This window comes from Clarias gariepinus, chromosome 8 (genome assembly GCF_024256425.1).
Source record: "Clarias gariepinus isolate MV-2021 ecotype Netherlands chromosome 8, CGAR_prim_01v2, whole genome shotgun sequence".
In the NCBI taxonomy this organism is placed as follows: domain Eukaryota; kingdom Metazoa; phylum Chordata; class Actinopteri; order Siluriformes; family Clariidae; genus Clarias; species Clarias gariepinus.
Window position 1 is genome coordinate 36,357,501 of NC_071107.1, and position 20,481 is coordinate 36,377,981.

Here is a 20,481-nt window from a genome sequence, read left to right on the forward strand (position 1 = left end):
AAGCAACGAATACGATGTGCATGTTGTGTAAACCTTGTTTAACCTTCCCAGGACGTCCAGGAGGGCGGACCGCTTCACCGCTTTATGAATTCAGGAATTAACGTCTTTAAAAACGTGAACACGTGAGCAGATTTATTAGCAATAATACTTTATAATAATGTTTGCTCTCCTCGTGGTACTCACACTCCTGACAGCGGGATCCGGTTCGGCCCACGGGACACACACACCGATAACCGTTGATCTCGTCCACACACGTGGCTCCGTACGTGCAGGGAGACGACTGACACTCGTCCACGTCTGGCGAAAAAAGACAGGAAACAGACTCTTCATATGCAGCTGGGTGAACTGAGACATTATGCTAAAAATAATATATTTATTTACATAATTCCAAATCATTATTTTTGTTGTTAATTTTCATTAGACTTACAGTCACTTTTATTTATTTATTTATTTTTTTTTTTTTTTTTTTTTTTTTAAATGGATCCCTGGTGTGTGTGTGTCTAAATACTCAATACTTTCTACACTTTAATTAATGTACTTTAACACGCCGTTAAAATGTTCTGCCTGGTGTGACAAAAAAAAAATAAAGTAAAAAAGGGGACGAGTTTCCCCAGCCCCTCCCACTGCCTCACACCCACTTTCAGGGAAACTTGTTCTGATTGGCTATAAATATGCACTTATACAAAGGTGTGTGTGTGTGTGTGTGTGTGTGTGTGTTGGACAGTGGTTTATTTGCATTTAAAGCTACAGACACTAAAACTGTTTGCAGGAAACACTGACTTTTAGTTTTGTTTCAGCTGAAAAACTGACAGACATCGTTAAGAAGAACGTCTAAGACTTTATAACTTTATTATGCATAATTTATTAAACATAGTATTCAATTCAATTTTATTTGTATAGCGCTTTTAACAATTGTTATTGTCGCAAAGCAGCTTTACACAATCAAGAGAATTATTTAAGTTTGTTTGAAGTATGAATGTGTCTAAATCAAAACGATACACAGACACGATAAATGATGTAATCTCACAAAGTGGACCGTGTATATTTGATCTTTTGTTTTAATTATTCTTTACATTCTTTATATTTTAATAATATGAAAAACAAATGTAATATAAATATATTATAATATTTGATTTATTTTTATTATTAATTGCTTTATTTATTATTTATCTTTTCCCTCCATATTTATACTCTGACTTAACAAATCTCAAAAAATAGACATCATATTTTGAAAATAAAAGATATACAATTTTCCAATATATTTTTTTAAGAATGTATTCACATAAATACTTCTTTCATGCATTTGCTTGTTTGTTTATTTGGATTATCCAAAGACATTTCTGACAACTGATAATTTACCGGGGCATCATTAATTTTGAAACTGTCCTTTTTGTCTTATCTTTTAATTATTATTCCAAATACAAATTGTAAAAACTTAGCATCATTATTTTATGATAATTTTATTTTATATTTTATTTAAATTTTTTTATATGATTTTATTTACTGATCATTAAAAAAAATTCTATCTGTACACCCAGGGTGCCAATAATTCTGCAGCTGAGTGTAAACACTAACAATGTTGTCATTGTTTGTTTTTGTTTGATATTTAGATGATATTCACATATTTTGCTTAATGTAATTGGATAAAACATTCCACTCCTATATATATATATATATAAATAAAATATCTAAAATGAATAAAATAACGTTTATAACGCGCTCACTGATGCGACAGTCGGGGCCGGCGAACCCGGGGGCGCACTGACACCGGAACCAGTTCACTCCGTCCACACACTCGCCTCCGTTATAGCTGCACAGGGTTAGTTAAAACACAGTCATTACACACACACACACACACACACACACACATAAAGAGAGATATGCTCTGGAATAGATCCTGAACATTTTATTTCATAAATCTTACCATGGGTGAGGATTACAGTCATCCACATCTATACAAAAGATCAAAAGACACGGATTAATTAAATGCTTACACATTAAAGGCTTAACTGACACTCGACACACAACCTCAAGCGATTGCAGCATTTGCATTTAGGTCATGAACATGTGTGGGCGTCGCCTTACTCGCAGTACAGGTCGGCCCCTCCCACCCATCCTTGCAGATGCAGGTGAAGGCCACGCCCTTTTCAACGCAGGTGCCCCCGTTAGCGCACGGCTGAGAGTCGCACGTGCTGTTCGTCACTGTCGGGACGAAGACGAAGACACGGAAAGGTGTTAGTGTTCGACCTGCTAGTGTTACCGTGCGGCTGGCACTAGGACCCTGAAGCTCACCTGAGTTACAGGTGCTGCCTCCGAAACCAGGGGGACACGCACAGCGGTACGAGTCTCCGTGATCGAAGCAGGTTCCACCGTTCAAACACGTCGTGGAGTCACACTGACTCTCTCCTGGTACACACACACACACACACACACACACACACACACACAGACTCAGGTTATTATATGTGCATATCTACACATACATGACAATGTATACAGATCTGAGCAAAAGTCACAGACACACACACACACACACACACACACACTTACGGGACTGACAGGTCTTGCCCTTCCAGTTGTTGCTGCAGTGGCAGTAAAAGTCGTTGTGCAGATCGACACACACACCTCCGTTCATACACGGCTCAGACGCACACTCGTTTACCTCTGCGCACAGAAACGAGGGATCGGAGAGAGGAGAGGGATTACTTAAAGGAAAAAACAACAAGAAGATATAAAAGAAAAAGAAAATTAGAGGAGAGGAGGGGAGATGAGAGGAGGGGAGGGGAGATGAGATGAGAGGAGGGGAGAGAAGGGGAGATGAGAGGAGAGGAGGGGAGATGAGAGGAGAGGAGGGGAGAGGAGAGGAGATGAGAGGAGAGGAGGAAGGGGAGAGGAGCAGAGGGGAGATGAGAGTAGATGTGAGGAGAGAAGAGGAGATGAGAGGAGGAGAGAGGAGAGGAGGGGAGGAGAGAGGAGAGGAGGGGAGATGAGAGGAGAGGAGGGGAGATGAGAGGAGAGGAGGGGAGAGGAGGGGAGAGGAGAGGAGAGGAGAGGAGGGGAGAGGAGAGGAGAGGAGAGGAGGGGAGGGGAGAGGAGAGGAGGGGAGAGGAGAGGAGGGGAGGGGAGAGGAGGGGAGAGGAGGGGAGAGGAGAGGAGGGGAGAGGAGAGGAGGGGAGAGGAGGGGAGATGAGAGGAGAGAAGGGGAGATGAGAGGAGAGGAGGGGAGAGGAGGGGAGATGTGAGGAGATGAGAGGAGGGGAGAGGAGGGGAGATGAGAGGAGAGAAGGGGAGAGGAGGGGAGATGAGAGGAGGGGAGAGGAGAGGAGAGAAGGGGGGAGGAGAGGAGGGGAGAGGAGAGGAGGGGAGGGGAGAGGAGGGGAGAGGAGAGGAGGGGAGAGGAGAGGAGGGGAGAGGGGAAGAGAGGAGGGGAGAGGAGAGGAGGGGAGAGGAGAGGAGAGGAGGGGAGAGGAGGGGAGGGGAGATGAGAGGAGGGGAGAGGAGGGGAGATGAGATGAGAGGAGGGGAGATGAGAGGAGAGGAGGGGAGAGGAGGGGAGATGAGAGGAGAGGAGGGGAGAGGAGGGGAGATGAGAGGAGAGAAGGGGAGATGAGAGGAGAGGAGGGGAGAGGAGGGGAGATGAGAGGAGAGAAGGGGAGAGGAGGGGAGGGGAGATGAGAGGAGGGGAGAGGAGGGGAGATGAGATGAGAGGAGGGGAGATGAGAGGAGAGGAGGGGAGAGGAGGGGAGATGAGAGGAGAGGAGGGGAGAGGAGGGGAGATGAGAGGAGAGAAGGGGAGAGGAGGGGAGATGAGGGGAGGAGGTGAGACTGACCGCGGTCACAGAGTCGACCCTCCCAGCCGTTACGGCACAGACAGCTGAACGTGTTAACTCCGTCTAAACACGTTCCCCCGTTCCCACACAGAGACGGAGCGCAGTCGTTAACATCTGCACAGAGACACAACATCACCACAACATCTACACAACACACACCCACACACTAACACAACATGTACACAACATCCACACACACACTAACACAACATCGACTGTTGCAAGAAAAAGTATGTGAACCCTTTGGGATTACGTGGAGTTTCGCATGAAGTTGCTCTGATCTTCATCTAAGTCACAACAATAAAAAAACACAGTCTGCTTAAAATAATACCAGACAAACATTATATGTTTTTATTGAACATAACATGTAAACATTCACAGTGCAGGGTGTAAACAGTGTGTGAACCTTTGGACTTAATAACTAGTTGACCCTCCTTTAGCAGCAATAACCTCAGCATTTCAATCGGGTCGAGGTCGGGACCCTGACTGGGCCACTCCAGACCTCATTGTCCTGTTGCATCACCCATCCTCTGCAGAGCTTCAGTTGGTGGACAGATGGTCTTACGTTTTCCTGCAAAATGTCTTGATAAACTCTGGAATTCATTTTTCCATCAATGACAACAATTCGTCCAGGTCCTGAGGCAGCAAAGCCCTAAACCATGATGCTCCCTTCACCATGTTTTACAAGGGGGACGAGGTTTGGTTTTGATGTTGGTGTGCTGTGCCTTTTTTTTCTCCACACATAGGGTTGTGTGTTTTTTCCAAACAAATCAATTTTAGTTTCATCTGTCCACAGAATATTTTGCCAGTAGTGCTGTGGAACATCCAGGTGCTCTTTTGCAAACTTCAAACGTGCTGCAATATTTTTTTTGGACAGCAATGGCTTCCTCCGAGGTGTCCTCACATGGACTCCATTCTTGTTTAATGTTTTCCTTATTGTAGATGTGTCAACAAAAATGTTAGCGTGTGCCAGAGATTTCTGTAAGTCTTTAGCTGACACTTTAGGATTCTTCTTTACCTCATTAAGCATTCTGCGCTGTGCATCTTTACAAAACGACCACAACTAGGGAGAGGAGCAACAGTGCTGAACTTTCTCCATTTGTAGACAGTCTGTCTTACCGTGGACACGTGAACATCAAGGCTTCTGGAGATACTTTTGTAACCCTTTCCAGCTTCATGCAAGTCAACATCAGCAAACTTAATGACCAATTCATGCAAAACTCCATGTAATCCCAAAGGGTTCACATACTTTTGCTTGCAATTGTACACAACCACACACTAACATAAAATCTACACAACATCTACACACTAACACACCCACACACACACACTAGCACAACATCTACACAATAAACACAACATCCGCACAACACACACTAACTAACTCACACTAACACAACATCTACACACTCTAACAAACACTAAATCTACACAACACTAACATCTACACAACACACACACTATCACATCATCTACACAACACACACACTATCACATCATCTACACAACACACACACTATCACATCATCTATACAACACACACACTATCACATCATCTACACAACACACACACTATCACATCATCTACACAGCATCAACATGATACTAACACACAGTAACACACAGTAACACACAGTAACACACACTAACACACTAGGACACACAGCGTGTGTGTGTGTGTGTGTGTGTGTGTGTAAGACTCACTCTCGTGGCAGTACGCCCCGGTGAACCCCGGCACACAGGCGCAGGTGAAGTTGCCTCCCGATTGGCTGGTGCAGCGGCCGTGTGGCCCGCAGACGTTGGATGAAATGTGCCACGCCCCTTCCTGGGTGGAGCGGTTCGTCACGGAGATGGTGCAGCTGTCAATCACTAGGATGGAAACACGTCAGAGGATAAACGCGAATTATTTTCCGATAGAGGCATAAACGGAGACCATTTTGTCCTTTTTTATCCGTTTGTCTGACCTTGACGTTTAGTACCATGTAGTAATTAATTCCTGATTATTCACACTTAATTAATCAGCTCATAAGAGAAGTTAGAGATTGACGTCCGAGTGTTATAAAGCACTGACACTGGAGACTCCTTCCATAAGCAGATGTCCGGCGTGTAAGCGGTGTGACTCGGGTCCAGGTCAGGTGGGCGTGGCATGAGGTCTCACCTTGGCACGAGCTGGTCTTGCAGTGGTCCGTCAGCTCTGCGCAGGTTCTGCCCTCATAACCGTCAGTGCACTCGCAGTAGAACCCCGAGCGCAGGGCGCGGCACTGAGCTTTATTCACACACGGGTTGGGAACACACGGGTCCTCCTGCACCTGCACCCGCGCCGAGACACCAACAGGTAGAGTCAGGCGGAACAGCGGGAGGAAAAGGAAGAACCGACGGAGATTTACTAAAAGAAAAAGATTTATTAAAATAATAAAAGAAAGAGAGTGAAAGAGGAGGTGAGGAGGAGACGGAGTGAGAGATGAGGATGGAGAGATGGGGATGGAGTGAAAGAGAGATGGAAAGAGGAGGAGGGAGTGGAAAAAAGAAAATGCAGAGCAGGGAGAAAGAAAGGAGAAAAGAGACAAAACAAAAAAAATGGAGAGTGAGAGAATGTGAAAGAGAGGAGGAGAGTGAAAAAGAAAAATAGAAAGGTGCAGTGAATGGACGGAGCGAGTTAAAGAGGAAAGGAGCAAGAGAAAAATGTAAAATATCGAAATGGAAACAGTGACAAAGGAGGAGAGTTAGAGAGAGAGAGAAAGAAGGGAAGAAAAAAAGAAAAATAGAGTGAAGGATTTGTAAAAGAGGGATAGATGGAGAAAATGAGAGAGTAGGAGAAAGAGGGGGTGAGATGAGAAAGATGTAAAGAGACGGATCAAGATAAATGAAAAAGACAAATAGGACAATGAAAGAAAAAGACATAAATAGAGAGAATGAGAGGGCGAGAGTGAAAGAGAGAGAGAGAGAGAGAGAGAGAGAGAGAAAGCAGAAAAAACTGAAGAGTTATGAAAGAAAGAGAAGTGGAGGATAGAGGGGTAGTGAAGAAGTGAGAGAAAGTAAATGGAAAGAAAAGTAAAATGGAAAGAAGAATATAAAGAGAGAAAGTGAAAGTGTGAGAATGGAAAAGGAAAAAAAGAGAGGAAGAGAGAGGAGATAAGAAAAAAGAGGAAAAGAGGAAGGAGAATAAAAGAGGGAGAAAAAGTGGTACGGAGGTTGTGAGATGAGATGGAGGAAGAAAAGGAAAAAGAGAAGAACTGTGAAGTGACAGAGAGGAGGAAAAGAGCTGATGAGCAGATAAAAGAAAGGACGAGGGAGTGAGAGGAAAAAAGAGAGATGAAGAGAGAAGTGAAGGAGACAAAAGAGGAAAAAACAGGAGGAGAGAAAAAAGGAAGAAGAAGAGAGTGTGATGAAGAGACGAGAGAGAGAAGGATAGTGTGTGTGTGTGTGTTTCTCACCTGGCAGTGTGTCCCTGTGTATCCGCTCACACACTCACACTCGTAGCCGGTGTGTGTGACGTGACACTGACCGCCGTTCTGACATGGAGAGCTCGCGCACACACTCTGCTGCACCTCACAGTGTTTACCCACATACCCTGGCTGGCACTGGCACACGTAGCCGTGACGCCCATCCTACACACACACACACACACGCGCACACACACACACACTTTGATGCTCTGAGCGCTCTAAGATCTGGTTTTGACTTTGTTGAAGATGGTTTCGGGACTCACCGTGCACGTGCCGCCGTTCTGACACTGACCGTAACACGAGCGAACGTCTGTAGCAGGACGGAAACAGACAGAAATTATAACAGACTGAAATGATTATTTATTAAAGTTTAGATTAGCAGTAATGAGACGTCAGTTCCACGAGTCCAGAACGGGCGAGAAGCAAAGGCGTGTTCGGCGTCTCCGCAAATCCTTATACAATCTCTTCTTCGATTAGTGTTAGTGTTTAAACTTTGGGAGGTGGGGCTTGGTGTGTGGGGGGGCGGAGTCACCCTGAGCGGAGTGACCTCGCTGTGACCTGGATGAGATCATCGTGATAAACCACACCTCATCGCACCGTTCAGATCTTACGATTACAATATTTTTATTCCTTTAACAGCTTTAACGCCTAAACCCGCCCACAAACGGCCCCACCCCCGATGGAAATCCTTAACTCCGCCCACTTCTTTTTTTTTTTCTTTTTTTTTTACAAACTGATCAAAAGCATCTGGTATGGTGTTTAAATTTTACATCTTTAAAGTGTTTTCCTCCTTGTGCTACTTATTTGGGTATTTAATTTTAGACACGTTCACACTGTAATTCATAGTTTTATGATCAAATATATTTAACTTTTATATTAAATATATTTATCCAATTTTTTTAAAAACAAATAAATACATCGCACCGTTGAAATGTGAAATATTATCTCACATTTAAATAAAACATTATGTATTTATTTATTTATATTTTTGTAAGGAAAAAAAATCAAGCAGAAACATTTTAATTTTAATTTATATATTGTATAATATTAGAGATGGTGAAATCAATTATGTATCGCAATTCTTTTGTGTGGTGATTCATGTGTCCAAAATCTTTTTTTTTTTTTTTTTTACGTACGTTTACATTTGAGGTGGTAGAAATATTGCCGTTGCTCTATTACAATCCTACAGGTGGCGCACTCTAAACTGTTTAAACTGTTCAATATATATACAGTGGTGTGAAAAACTATTTGCCCCCTTCCTGATTTCTTATTCTTTTGCATGTTTGTCACACTTAAATGTTTCTGATCATCAAACACATTTAACTATTAGTCAAAGATAACACAAGTAAACACAAAATGCAGTTTTTAAATGATGGTTTTTATTATTTAGGGAGAAAAAAAATCCAAACTTACATGGCCCTGTGTGAAAAAGTAATTGCCCCCTGAACCTAATAACTGATTGGGCCACCCTTAGCAGCAATAACTGCAATCAAGTGTTTGCGATAACTTGCAACGAGTCTTTTACAGCGCTCTGGAGGAATTTTGGCCCACTCATCTTTGCAGAATTGTTGTAATTCAGCTTTATTTGAGAGTTTTCTAGCATGAACCGCCTTTTTAAGGTCATGCCACAACATCTCAATAGGATTCAGGTCAGGACTTTGACTGGGCCACTCCAAAGTCTTCATTTTGTTTTTCTTCAGCCATTCAGAGGTGGATTTGCGCGTGTGTTTTGGGTCATTGTCCTGCTGCAGCACCCAAGATCGCTTCAGCTTGAGTTGACGAACAGATGGCCGGACATTCTCCTTCAGGATTTTTTGGTAGACAGTAGAATTCATAGTTCCATCTATCACAGCAAGCCATCCAGGTCCTGAAGCAGCAAAACAACCCCAGACCATCACACTACCACCCCCATATTTTACTGTTGGTATGATGTTCTTTTTCTGAAATGCTGTGTTACTTTTACGCCAGATGTAACGGGACACGCACCTTCCAAAAAGTTAAACTTTTGTCTCGTCGGTCCACAGGGTATTTTCCCAAAAGTCTTGGCAATCATTGAGATGTTTTTTAGCAAAATTGAGACGAGCCTTAATGTTCTTTTTGCTTAAGTGGTTTGCGCCTTGGAAATCTGCCATGCAGGCCGTTTTTGCCCAGTCTCTTTCTTTTGGTGGAGTCGTGAACACTGACCTTAATTGAGGCAAGTGAGGCCTGCAGTTCTTTAGATGTTGTCCTGGGGTCTTTTGTGGCCTCTCGGATGAGTTGTCTCTGCGCTCTTGGGGTAATTTTGGTCGGCCGGCCACTCCTGGGAAGGTTCACCACTGTTTCATGTTTTTGCCATTTGTGGATGATGGCTCTCACTGTGGTTCGCTGGAGTCCCAAGGCTTTGGAAATGGCTTTATAACCTTTACCAGACTGATAGATCTCAATTACTTTTGTTCTCATTTTTTTCTGAATTTCTTTGGATCTTGGCATAATGTCTAGCTTTTGAGGTGCTTTTGGTCTACTTCTCTGTGTCAGGTAGCTCCTATTTAAGTAATTTTTTGATTGAAACAGGTGTGGCAGTAATCAGGCCTGGGAGTGACTACAGAAATTGAACTTTTAACTGTGATAAACCACAGTTAAGTTATTTTTTAACAAGGGGGGGCAATTACTTTTTCACACAGGGCCATGTAGATTTGGAGTTTTTTTTCTCACTTAATAACATAATCTTCATTTAAAAACTGCATTTTGTGTTCAATTATGTTATCTTTGACTAATAGTTAACGGTTTTTGATGAGCAGAAACATTTAAGTGTGACAAACATGCAAAAGAATAAGAAATCAGGAAGGGGGCAAATAGTTTTTCACACCACTGTATATATGCACCAGGGTGATTTAAAACTGATCCGCACTCTGCACGTCACAATTTTTCGATGTTAATCTCTTTGCTTTTCAATACACTCTGTCCAGACATCAACAAGCTTTCGTGTTCCCTCGTTAGAAAATGTTTTAGTCTGAGCTGCGAGACACGAATGCACCGCTGTCCTCACGTCATCATCGGGAGTGAATCTTAGTCCTCATATGTCTGTTCTCAGGGGACCGAGCAGGTGAAAGTCTGATGGACTGAGATCAGGGCGCTTTAACACCCCAGAGTGTCGACAGTGTGTGTGTGGGGGGGACGGGGGGACGGGTGGACGACTGAGGACGTGCATCATTACTCGAGATCACGACGCCCTCGTACAGTATATCAGTCCTCTGTGTTTAATCTGAAGTTTAGTCTCACTATAACGAGCCCTGTCGATTGCTGAATCCTGGTTGTGTTCCAATACTTCTGGCCCTTAAGGATCACAAAGAAACTGTAAGCGTTGATGAATTTTCCAGCTGATGGTCGACTTTTAAACTTTTTCTCGGTCGGTGATTGAGGATGTTTCCGTTCCATACTCTGTCGTTTACTTTCGGGCTCGTAGTGATGAATCCGTGTCTCGGCCCCAGTAACGATTCTCTTTAAGGAACTTTCACCTTCCTTGGAGTATGGGGACAAGTTTTGTTCGTGGATGTCCAAAAAATGAATCCTGAATCGCTGCAGTTGCACTTTTTAGTGCAAATCACAAGTGAGGCGTCCAGCAGTGACTGGAGCCATGAACGGAAAGCGCCGATAAGACAACAGAAGGTTTAATATAACCGAAGTGCGGATCATTTTATTGCCTCACCCTGGTGTTTATATATATATATATATATATATATATATATATATATAAAAAATAATCAAGATATTTATTATATAGTGATACCTACAGAATCGCAATACAAAATAAACCAGCACCTACAGTAGGTATCGTGATATCGTATTGGGGGATCCCTGGGGATTCCCATCTCTATAGATTATATATATTACATCATCTACATTTATCTGTTTAAATCACAATTATTGAATTAACTGTAGAGCTTTCGTGCATGTTTTTCAAACTGACCTCAGGTCATACTGTGTGTGTGTGTGTGTGTGTGTGTGTGTGTGTGTGTGTGTGTGTGTGTTCCCACTTTGCACCGTGAGAGCATTCTCTTGCGTGCAGTTAGAATAAGTGCAACTTTAACGATTGGGACACACACACACACACACACTCTACAGCTCTAGGCTACAAATAGAGAAATGTACAGTAAGTTAAGGTTGTTCTTTTTAACACTTCAACTTTCATCGCACGACACAAAGCAAGCGTGAACATGCGTGATCAAGCGAGCGGTGAGACGTGCAGAAATCAAAGGCGCTAAATGTGGTTTCAGGGCTACAGAGAGAAAGGCTGAAGACCTGCGCCTAACTCACACCCCTCTCCCGGTCTCCTGTCTGCTCTCGTTGGCGTTATTGTCTTCATCAAAACAGATGAAGGAGGAGGAAATAAAGCGATGTGAAATAAAAGGGAAATCCAGAGGAGACAGAAGGGAAAGTGATGATAAAGGAGATAAACTGAGGCTGATATACTGACTGATGTCACAGTTTGGTCCCGCCCACCCTGGATGGCAGGCACAGTGATATCCGCCAATCAGATTTTTACACGAGAAAGAGTTGGCACAAGGCCTCTTCACACACTCATTCACGTCTGTGAAAGACAGAGACAGAGACAGAGACAATCGATGAAGCCGCGCCGGCGCTCGGGGTGACGCACATCCGCTACCTGATTTGTCCCTGTTTGGGTCTGCGTTTTTGAATCTGTTGCATGGTGTAAATGCTGTCAATTATCCTCACACACACACACACACACACACACACAAACTATACCGTACGGGATTGCAGCACAAATAAAACCAGTATTGTGACTGACTTGTATAATAAACACCCCGAGCACCAAATATACCCCTGTGAGAGTAAATTTAGCCCCCATCAAGGCCGGGGTTATATTTAGAGTCACTCGTGTTACTGATAACTTACAGCCTTCTGTAACAGACAGGCAGTCTGCGATCCTCAGACGTCCAAAACCACACACACACACACACACACACACACACACACACTGTCGTCTGGCATGAAACACAGCATTCGTTTGTTTAAATGAACCATGCGGTTTCTTTACATGCTTTCTTACTGTATACATGGTGCAAGGATGGTACAACCCACAGAATCCAACACACACACACACACACACACACACACACACACACTCTGCCTCTGCCCTACCTATCAGGCAGGTTTTTCCCGTCCACTGTGGTGGACACAGACACTTGAAGCCGTTGTCCTGATCGATGCAGGTTCCTCCGTGTCCACAGGGACTGGACATGCACTCATCTTTGTCTGTAACACACACACACACACATACACACACACACTTTATAGCATTATAGACACTGATGCAACGTTCTGTTCCATAGTTTTCTCCATATATGGTCAATGCTTCCTGTTTAAGTTAATTGATCTCACCAGTTACTTTTTACACAGTCTACAGTCGTGTGTGTGTGTGTGTGTGTGTGTAAGTGTGTGTGTGCAATTTTCCTGCTGCCTTCCTCCACTAACAGACAGACTACCAATCCCAGTCTAACAGGTGTGTGTAATCAGTGACCTCTGACCTTTGGCGCAGGTCGACCCTGACCACCCCGGGGGACAGTGGCATTCGAATCCTGATAAAACCTCGTGGCACGTCCCGCCGTTGGCGCACGGGTTAGACATGCACGCATGTTCCACTGGACAATAAAACACACACACACACACACACACACACTCGTTTAACACGTCAGCCCTCCTCAGCAGGTCGGAGTTGTGATGTCATGCGGTGTGTGTAGTGATGGCGTGCGTGCGGCTCCTCACCGATCTCACAGTTCTTGCCCGAGTAGCCGGTGTGACAGGCGCAGTGGTACTTATCCGGCTCGTTGTTCAAACACGTGCCTCCGTTGACACACGGCCGGTGCGTCCCGCAGTAGTTTAGGTCTGTCCCCGAGTGTGTGTGTCGGAGACAACAAGAAACACGAAATGATCAAAAGCCACAAAAACATTACATACAGAGACAGACGGAATTCATGATTTTCTTAATCGAAGATCAAAGACTTTAGAACTTCTGTAGGAAACGACTGGAAACCCTGTTGGAACTTTAGAACTCAAGTCCTGTGGGAATAAAAAACACTAATGTTTCTATAGAGACTAGGGCTGTAGTATCAAATATTTTAGTAACCGAGTATTCTACCTAACATTTATCGATTAATCGGATAAAATGTCATTTCGCTTAATTAAACAGTAAAATATATTAGAGAAACAAAAATTAATTGGTTTTCTTTTTAGAAAAATCTACTTTTATTTTTTAAATGCATTCAGCATTTCATCAAAAATAAACATTGTCGTTATTCACAATACAAGCAATAGCTTCAAGTTGACTGAGATGAATTAAATGCATTACAGTGAAATACATTCTTATTTTAAAGCCTTTTCTCCGATGCAAAAACTAAAAAACGGTATTTCAAATGACTTTAAGGATCAAAAAAACTAAGGCAAACTTAATTACAAGAAGCTTTGAGGCAGAAGATCTTGCCTCGATCATTTTCAGTAATCGAATTACTTGAGGAATCGTTTCAGGCCTAATAGAGACACAGTTCTGCAGAAAGTGTTCCTTAAACACGGGTTCCACTGAGAACATCGAGCACGTTATCCCCAAGACTCGATGAGTGAAATCAAAGACTCACGAAGACGTGTTGGTAAATAAGGACGACCTTTAAAGACTTGGGCGACTTTTTAACTGACGACAAAGATTTTCTGAGATTTATATCTGCCCAGGAGACGCCGGCTACTGGGAGCCGAGCTTTAGAGGTACATTTAAAAGTTTAAAAGGTTTATTTATTGACGCTTAATGTTAAAGTAAAAGTGCGAGTGCGATGCGAGTGCGGTGCGAGTGCGGTGCGAGTGTGGTGCGAGTGCGGTGCGTAAATGATCACCTTTGTCGCACATCAGCCCGCCCCAGTTCTTCTCACAGATACACTCCCACTTCTTCACACACGTGCCGTGAACGCAGCCTGGGTGCGGCACACACTCGTCACACAGGGGACCCTGCCAGCCGAAACTACACCTGCGCCAAAACACACACACACACACACACACACAGGTGACTGGTGATGTTTTACAGAGGAAAAAAATAAACAATAAATAAACACAACATTGAGTCATATGGATACGATGTACTAATGAAGAATAAAGTAAAGTTTAATGTCTATTTATTTTATATTTGACTAAATGCTCGGATTGTTTTTATATGTAAATTGGTAATATCGGTAATATTTTTGGGTGGATGGAACAGATTATCTGCATTTACATTATTTCCTATGAGGAAATGCGTTTCGCAAGACCTGAGGAGACGTCACAGCAACCAGGTGGTGATTCTTTTCCTACAGCAGATAACACTAAGTGTTTTATTTTATTTCTAAAGCATCGCAAGACCTTTCTCTCTTACACACACACACACACACACACACTGAGACAGAGTGAGAGGTTAGCTAATCAGTTGGTTTAGAGTGATGTGGTGTTATTTCGGTGTTGGTGGCAGCCTTGTTCCAGCTGTCTCCACATTTCATTCAGAACTATTTAAAGCCGCTATACAGCACAGTACACACACACACACACACACACACACTTACTACTGACACGCACAGACTGTGGCGTCTCACAGACACGCTCAGACGGACACACACAACACAAACAGCACAGTGATCACAGAGACGAAATCACACACAACACACACTCAATACACACGCGCTTTATACTTAGTGATACTTACGCTTACTTTTGCTCGAGTTTATTTAAGATAAATTGTTTAACGCGAGGTTTGTGAGAGTACAGAATGAGCATTATATACATTCTGGTCTGAGAAAAAAACAACAACAACAACAACAACAATAAAAACATGCGATCGTGTATCTGTGCTATTTCTTTGCCTATGTACCATTTTTTTTTTTTTTGCTCAGTCATATTTGGTTAAGATGAAATAAAATTCAGTTCATCTAATTGTCTATATTTCTCCTTAATTAGGAATAAAACCAAACACCGCGACGCCTCGGCTCACCCCACGCAAACACGTTACTGCTCGCGGTTATGTCACGTTCCAGCTCCGACTACACGCGAACCGCAGTACAAACACCCCGATGGACTGTTTAATGTCAGACTCAAACACTCCCTGAAGGTGAAAAAATATAGATGGAACCCGTGACCGGCTACAGTGACGTCAGCAAGCGCGCCGATGACATCATCGCTCCTGAGACCAGCGCCGCACGCTTTAACACGGTGATAAACTGTAGAAACAGAGTTCACTGTAGAAATGTTACTGTCTGGTGTGTGTGTGTGTGTGTGTGTGTGTGTGCGAGGTGGCTGTGATGAGCCTGAGTGTGTGAGGTATGTTGTACGTGTATGTGCGTGTGTGTGTGTGTGTGTGTGTGTGTGTGTGAAAGAGAGAGTTGTGTATACAGAGAACAAAGTGATGAGATAAGCAGACTTACGTGCACTGACCCGGGGCGGAGCAGCTTCCGTGCAGCTCACTGCATCCCTGCTTACAGATCGCTATCACACACACACACACACACACTGTTTAGTTTTCAGCAATATTTACACATATGCGTATGTATACATATTCACATCCGTATGCCTAGGGACACACACACACACACACACACACACACAGACATAACATTAGCCATAAAATTAAAGGTAAAGTGAATAACATTTGCTTTTTTATATTACTTCGTTTTCAAAACTGGTGTGTTAGAAGCGTAAAGATCTGAGCGACTCCTACATGGGACAGAGTGTGATGTCTGGACGAATGGATCAAAGCAACTCCAAAACTGTAACTGGTGTGGAAGGTTCCTGGTCTGCAGTGGCCAGGACCTACCAAAAGTCCTCCAATAAAGGGGAACCGGTGAACCGGCGCCAGCGTCAAGGGCAACCAAGTCTCACTGATGCACGTGGAGAGTGAAGGCTGGCCTGTGTGGTCCAATCCAATAGAAGAGCTACTGTAGACCACATTATTCTGATAGAAAGTCTGTTGCGTATGATGCTGCGTAAGCTGCAGAGCAGTCAGGGCGCCCATGGTGACCCGTATCCTCCACCAAAATGTCCTACCCTGGGCATCAGAAATGGAGCACGGAGCAACTGAGAACTATTCTAATGAATCACGTTTTCTTTTGTGTGTGTGTCAATTATATTAAGGAGACATGGCACCAGGATGCACTATGGGAAGAAGGCGAGCCAGTAGATGCAGTGTGATGCCTAAACACTGTTGTTGACCGAGTTACACCCCTTCATGGAGACGGCGTTCCCTGATATCAATGTTCTTTTTTAGCAGGCCTCACACACCACACACTGTTCAGGAGCGGTTTGAGGAACACGACAAAGACTTCATAAGTGTTGAAATTCCCAAGATCTCAATCTAATCTCATCTGTGGGATGTGCTGGGCGAACGAGTCCGATCCGCGGAGGCCCCGCCTTGAAACGTACAGGACTCGTTTTGTCAGCATAAGGGAGAGCTACACGACATCACGCAGTAGGTTCTACTGTCAGTTACATTTAGACTTCTGGAAAAACGTTCTTATCCAGAGTGACTTACATAATGTTTGCTTTGATGTTTCCGTCACTGGTTACTAAGTTACTAGCTATAATTACCATCAGTCAAAAACCTAAGACACAGACAGGTCTCACTCAAAGATTGCTAGTGACGCGGCGCTACGGACATCTAGAGGAAGTTCGCTTCAGAACCTAGGCGTAGGGTTGGGTACCGAACCGGTAACTATTAAACCAGTATGTACTGGAACCGAAATTAAAGCTGGTTTGTAGCTTACAAGGAAAACCAAACTACTGTACTGTTATTGTAGCTGGGTTGTGCAATATGTAAATTTGTTGGCATTTGTATTTACTTATATTTATATGTGTATTTTAAACTTTTAGAATACTACTTATTTTAAATACTTTTTTTTCAATGTTACCCTCTTTTTTTTTTATTTTTTTAAAGTATCAGTTCAGGCACTGTTTAGGCACTGGTACCATTTAAAAAGTTTTGATTTGGCACCAGTATTGTAAACCAAACCATACCCAGCCCTACCTAGGAACCAGGACAAAAAAAAGTCTAGACGTATGTCTTCCTCAATCCCTGAGAGACAACAGGACCAGTTATCTGGGGTTCTGGTGTATACAGTATATGGATAATCATTTTTGTACAAAAATACCTTAGGAATCACATAAAGAAATAACAAAACAAACGAACAAAAAAAACATCCAATAAAGATAATTCAAAAGAAAATAACAAAACATAAAATTGCAGCAAAAAATATATATAAATAAATAAATAAAGATTAAAAAACACTGCGTCTGAAATCGGTGTCCATCGCTCCAAAAGTTTAACAGGACAGGCAGAACGTGCAGCTCTACACGCCCCTACAAGCCCCGCCCCCTAGTCAGGCAGAGACAGGTACGCGTGCTCCTCCCTTCCACGGCGGGATAATCTACTAAATCTTCCAAGGAGCAACACTAACCCATAAACACACACACACACCTTTCTTGCACTCGGGTCCGGTCCAGCCCTCCAAACACTGCAGGTTACCATGGTGATCGCACTCAAAGTGGCCGAAAGCATCGTCGCGCGGTCGGCACAGTTTGTTGCACTTGTTGCCGTAGTAATGGCGATCGCAGCGCACGCACACGCTGTACTGGAAACTGGCGGTGAGTCCGAGGTGCTGGATCAGCTGACGCTCATCGCCGGGGTTCATCTCTCCGCGGTACACACTGCGCTCGATCAGCTGCTCCTCATCTGCCACAACACACACACACACACACACACAGAATCCACTCAGGTTCTTTTGTGTTTATTAAAGGACTTACAGAGCCTTGCAAAAGTATTGACCCCCCCGAGCTTTTCCACATTTTGTCATGTCGAAACCTAAACGTGTTTTATTGGAACTTTATGTGACACACTGACACAAAGTGGCACATAATTGCGAAGTGAAAGTAAGGAAAATTATAAATAGTTTTTAAAACTTTTTACATATGAAAATCTGAAAAGCGTTGCGTGCATTTGTGCTCCGACACCCCGGACTAAAATCCAGTGGAACCAATTGATGTGTCGTAAACATAAATTACATAAAATCCCAATAAAATACATTTACGTTAGTGGTTGTAACATGACCAATTGTGGAAAAGTCCAAGAGGTGTGAATACTTTCGCATGACACTGTATCTGATATAACGTGAGTGATAAAACGTACAAAGTGTCAATCTTTAACAAATAATAACATGCCATTGTTAGCTAATTGCTGGTTTAAGAGTAAATAAAACATTTTTTCTTTTTTTTCTTTTTCTTATACAAACCCCGGCTTGGATTGTTTTCCTACAGCGACATGGCACGGAGTGTGTTGTTTCCCACCTAGCGGTCGTTGATGATGTTAAACGAGTGCACTAGGTCTGGAGGGAGTGTGGTATGCGGCGTACACTCCCCCTGAGAGGCTGCTGTGTAAATCCTCTATTAATCCCGTCCTGCTCGTGTTGTTAGGAATATTTGTATGACTGGACGCCGGCCAGCGATACACCCTTCCACAACAACACGGCTCTCTAGGAAGTGGAGGAATTCTCCGACGGCTCCTGAGTGTTTACAGTTTCCCTTCATGAGAAATAGAGAGAGAGAGAGAGAGAGAGAGAGAGCGCGAGCGCTCAGGGCGACTCGGAGAAACGGCGGAAAATAGAAAACATAAAACACGCACCAGGCTGCGAGCGCTCGATAACGGAGACGGCCCGTGCCCTTTCCTGCTTTTCTCAAAACCTCAGAAACTCTCTCTTTCTGCCTCTATCTCTCAGGAAGCAGGAGTCTCACAAGCCTCAGACTGTCGGGGAGCCAGGGAGGAAATAATACGGGGGAACTGATGCGGAAGGGCGAGCGGGGGAAAGCGCGCTCGCGCTCTCTCTTTTCGATCCAAGACGCGGCGACCTTTGTAACATTTCCAGTTGCGCGTTTAATAAAACTTCCATGGACGCTTCCTGTTTTCTGCCGCTCCGGCTCGGGTCGAGACCCCGCCCCCCCGAGAACGAAGGTGAACAGGTTTGCAAACGGCGTTTCGTCAGCGACGACAGAAACTTCAAATGACTTTTTTTTTTTTTTTATGTAAAAGGTAAATGAGTGAGTGTGAATTTCCTAAAACGAAAAAAAGCTGAAAACTAAAACAAGAGGAAATTGTTACCGGAAAAAAAAAAAAAACTGTCTGAGCTACGAGATGAATTCGGGGCGAGGAAAAAATTAGGGTGTTTAAGGTTAGGGTGAGACACCTGTAGGGAAACGACCTGCAGAGATCAATCTTCATGGGTTTGTTAACGACACAGTATGATTGTAAAGTTTATTCTATCCTCTGTGTATTTACTACACACCTCACACACACACACACACTTGTAACACATGTGCACTGGTTCTAATGTCAGGCCCAGATTTACTCTATCTCTCTTCCACACACACACACACACTCTTAAACACACTTCCACACACACTTTCTCACTTTTTCCCTACATGGTCACGGGATTTGAGAAATAGAACAAAACTCTTTGGCACACTGTCCTAATTTCAGCCTAAAAAAAGGAGTTAGTGTGCTGTTTCCCATCAGACGTGTCATCGCCTCTTCGCCTTCCTTCTCTCGCTCTCTATCTGCACTTAAAAAGAAAAAAAGAAAAAAACCCTGAAAGGGACGCTACACTCGTCTCCTAATTCGTTTTCCAGCAATTAGTTATAAAAATACAGACCAATCGTTCCAGCTGTCTGAAGTGAAGGAGACAATTACAGCCTGTTACTGGGAAGAGTGGGGGGTGGGACATGAGTGTATTTCTGAAAGAGTGTGTGTGTGTGTGTGTGTGTGTGTGTGTGTGTGTGTGTGTGTGTGTGTGTGTTGGTGCACCGGTGAGATTCAGTGCTTGAAAGTACTTGGTCCGTCTCTTAACCCCCCCAACACAACAAAGATGGGCGCTGCCAGTTCCCAAATTCCCAAATCTGATCCCGAGCCGGTTCTCAGTCTTAAGGAGGAAGTTCATTACAGCTCAGGAAAAAACTGCAATTACGAGAATTTTGCTCATTAATTGAAAATTGAGTCATCGACCACAACAAAAACAGCAAAACTGCAGCAGTTTGAAGGTTATCTACAGAAGGTTGTAGAGGATCAAAATGGGACGTAGTAGATCACGGCAGATCGTAGTAAATCAGAGTAGCCTGGAACGGATCATAGTGGATCATAACAGATCATAACAGATCAT

General features: G+C 43.5%; 1 protein-coding gene across 2 annotated transcripts in view; it reads right to left on the reverse strand.

The window, feature by feature from the left end:
- Window positions 1-20,481, reverse strand: part of jag2a (jagged canonical Notch ligand 2a) — a 37,808-nt gene that overhangs the window by 6,864 nt on the left and 10,463 nt on the right. The window contains exons 4-21 of one of the 2 annotated variants that reach the window (XM_053501693.1): window positions 17,754-18,008; window positions 15,709-15,769; window positions 14,158-14,288; window positions 13,043-13,162; window positions 12,805-12,918; window positions 12,419-12,532; window positions 11,730-11,843; window positions 7,540-7,586; window positions 7,265-7,438; window positions 5,989-6,139; window positions 5,535-5,699; window positions 3,831-3,944; window positions 2,551-2,664; window positions 2,293-2,406; window positions 2,086-2,202; window positions 1,925-1,952; window positions 1,725-1,810; window positions 184-297 (exon numbers count right to left, since the gene is read on the reverse strand). In XM_053501693.1, coding sequence (XP_053357668.1) covers window positions 184-297; window positions 1,725-1,810; window positions 1,925-1,952; window positions 2,086-2,202; window positions 2,293-2,406; window positions 2,551-2,664; window positions 3,831-3,944; window positions 5,535-5,699; window positions 5,989-6,139; window positions 7,265-7,438; window positions 7,540-7,586; window positions 11,730-11,843; window positions 12,419-12,532; window positions 12,805-12,918; window positions 13,043-13,162; window positions 14,158-14,288; window positions 15,709-15,769; window positions 17,754-18,008 — 2,133 coding nt within the window. The remainder of the gene's footprint in view (window positions 1-183; window positions 298-1,724; window positions 1,811-1,924; window positions 1,953-2,085; window positions 2,203-2,292; window positions 2,407-2,550; window positions 2,665-3,830; window positions 3,945-5,534; window positions 5,700-5,988; window positions 6,140-7,264; window positions 7,439-7,539; window positions 7,587-11,729; window positions 11,844-12,418; window positions 12,533-12,804; window positions 12,919-13,042; window positions 13,163-14,157; window positions 14,289-15,708; window positions 15,770-17,753; window positions 18,009-20,481) is intronic. The other variant, XM_053501695.1, reaches the window with a different exon arrangement.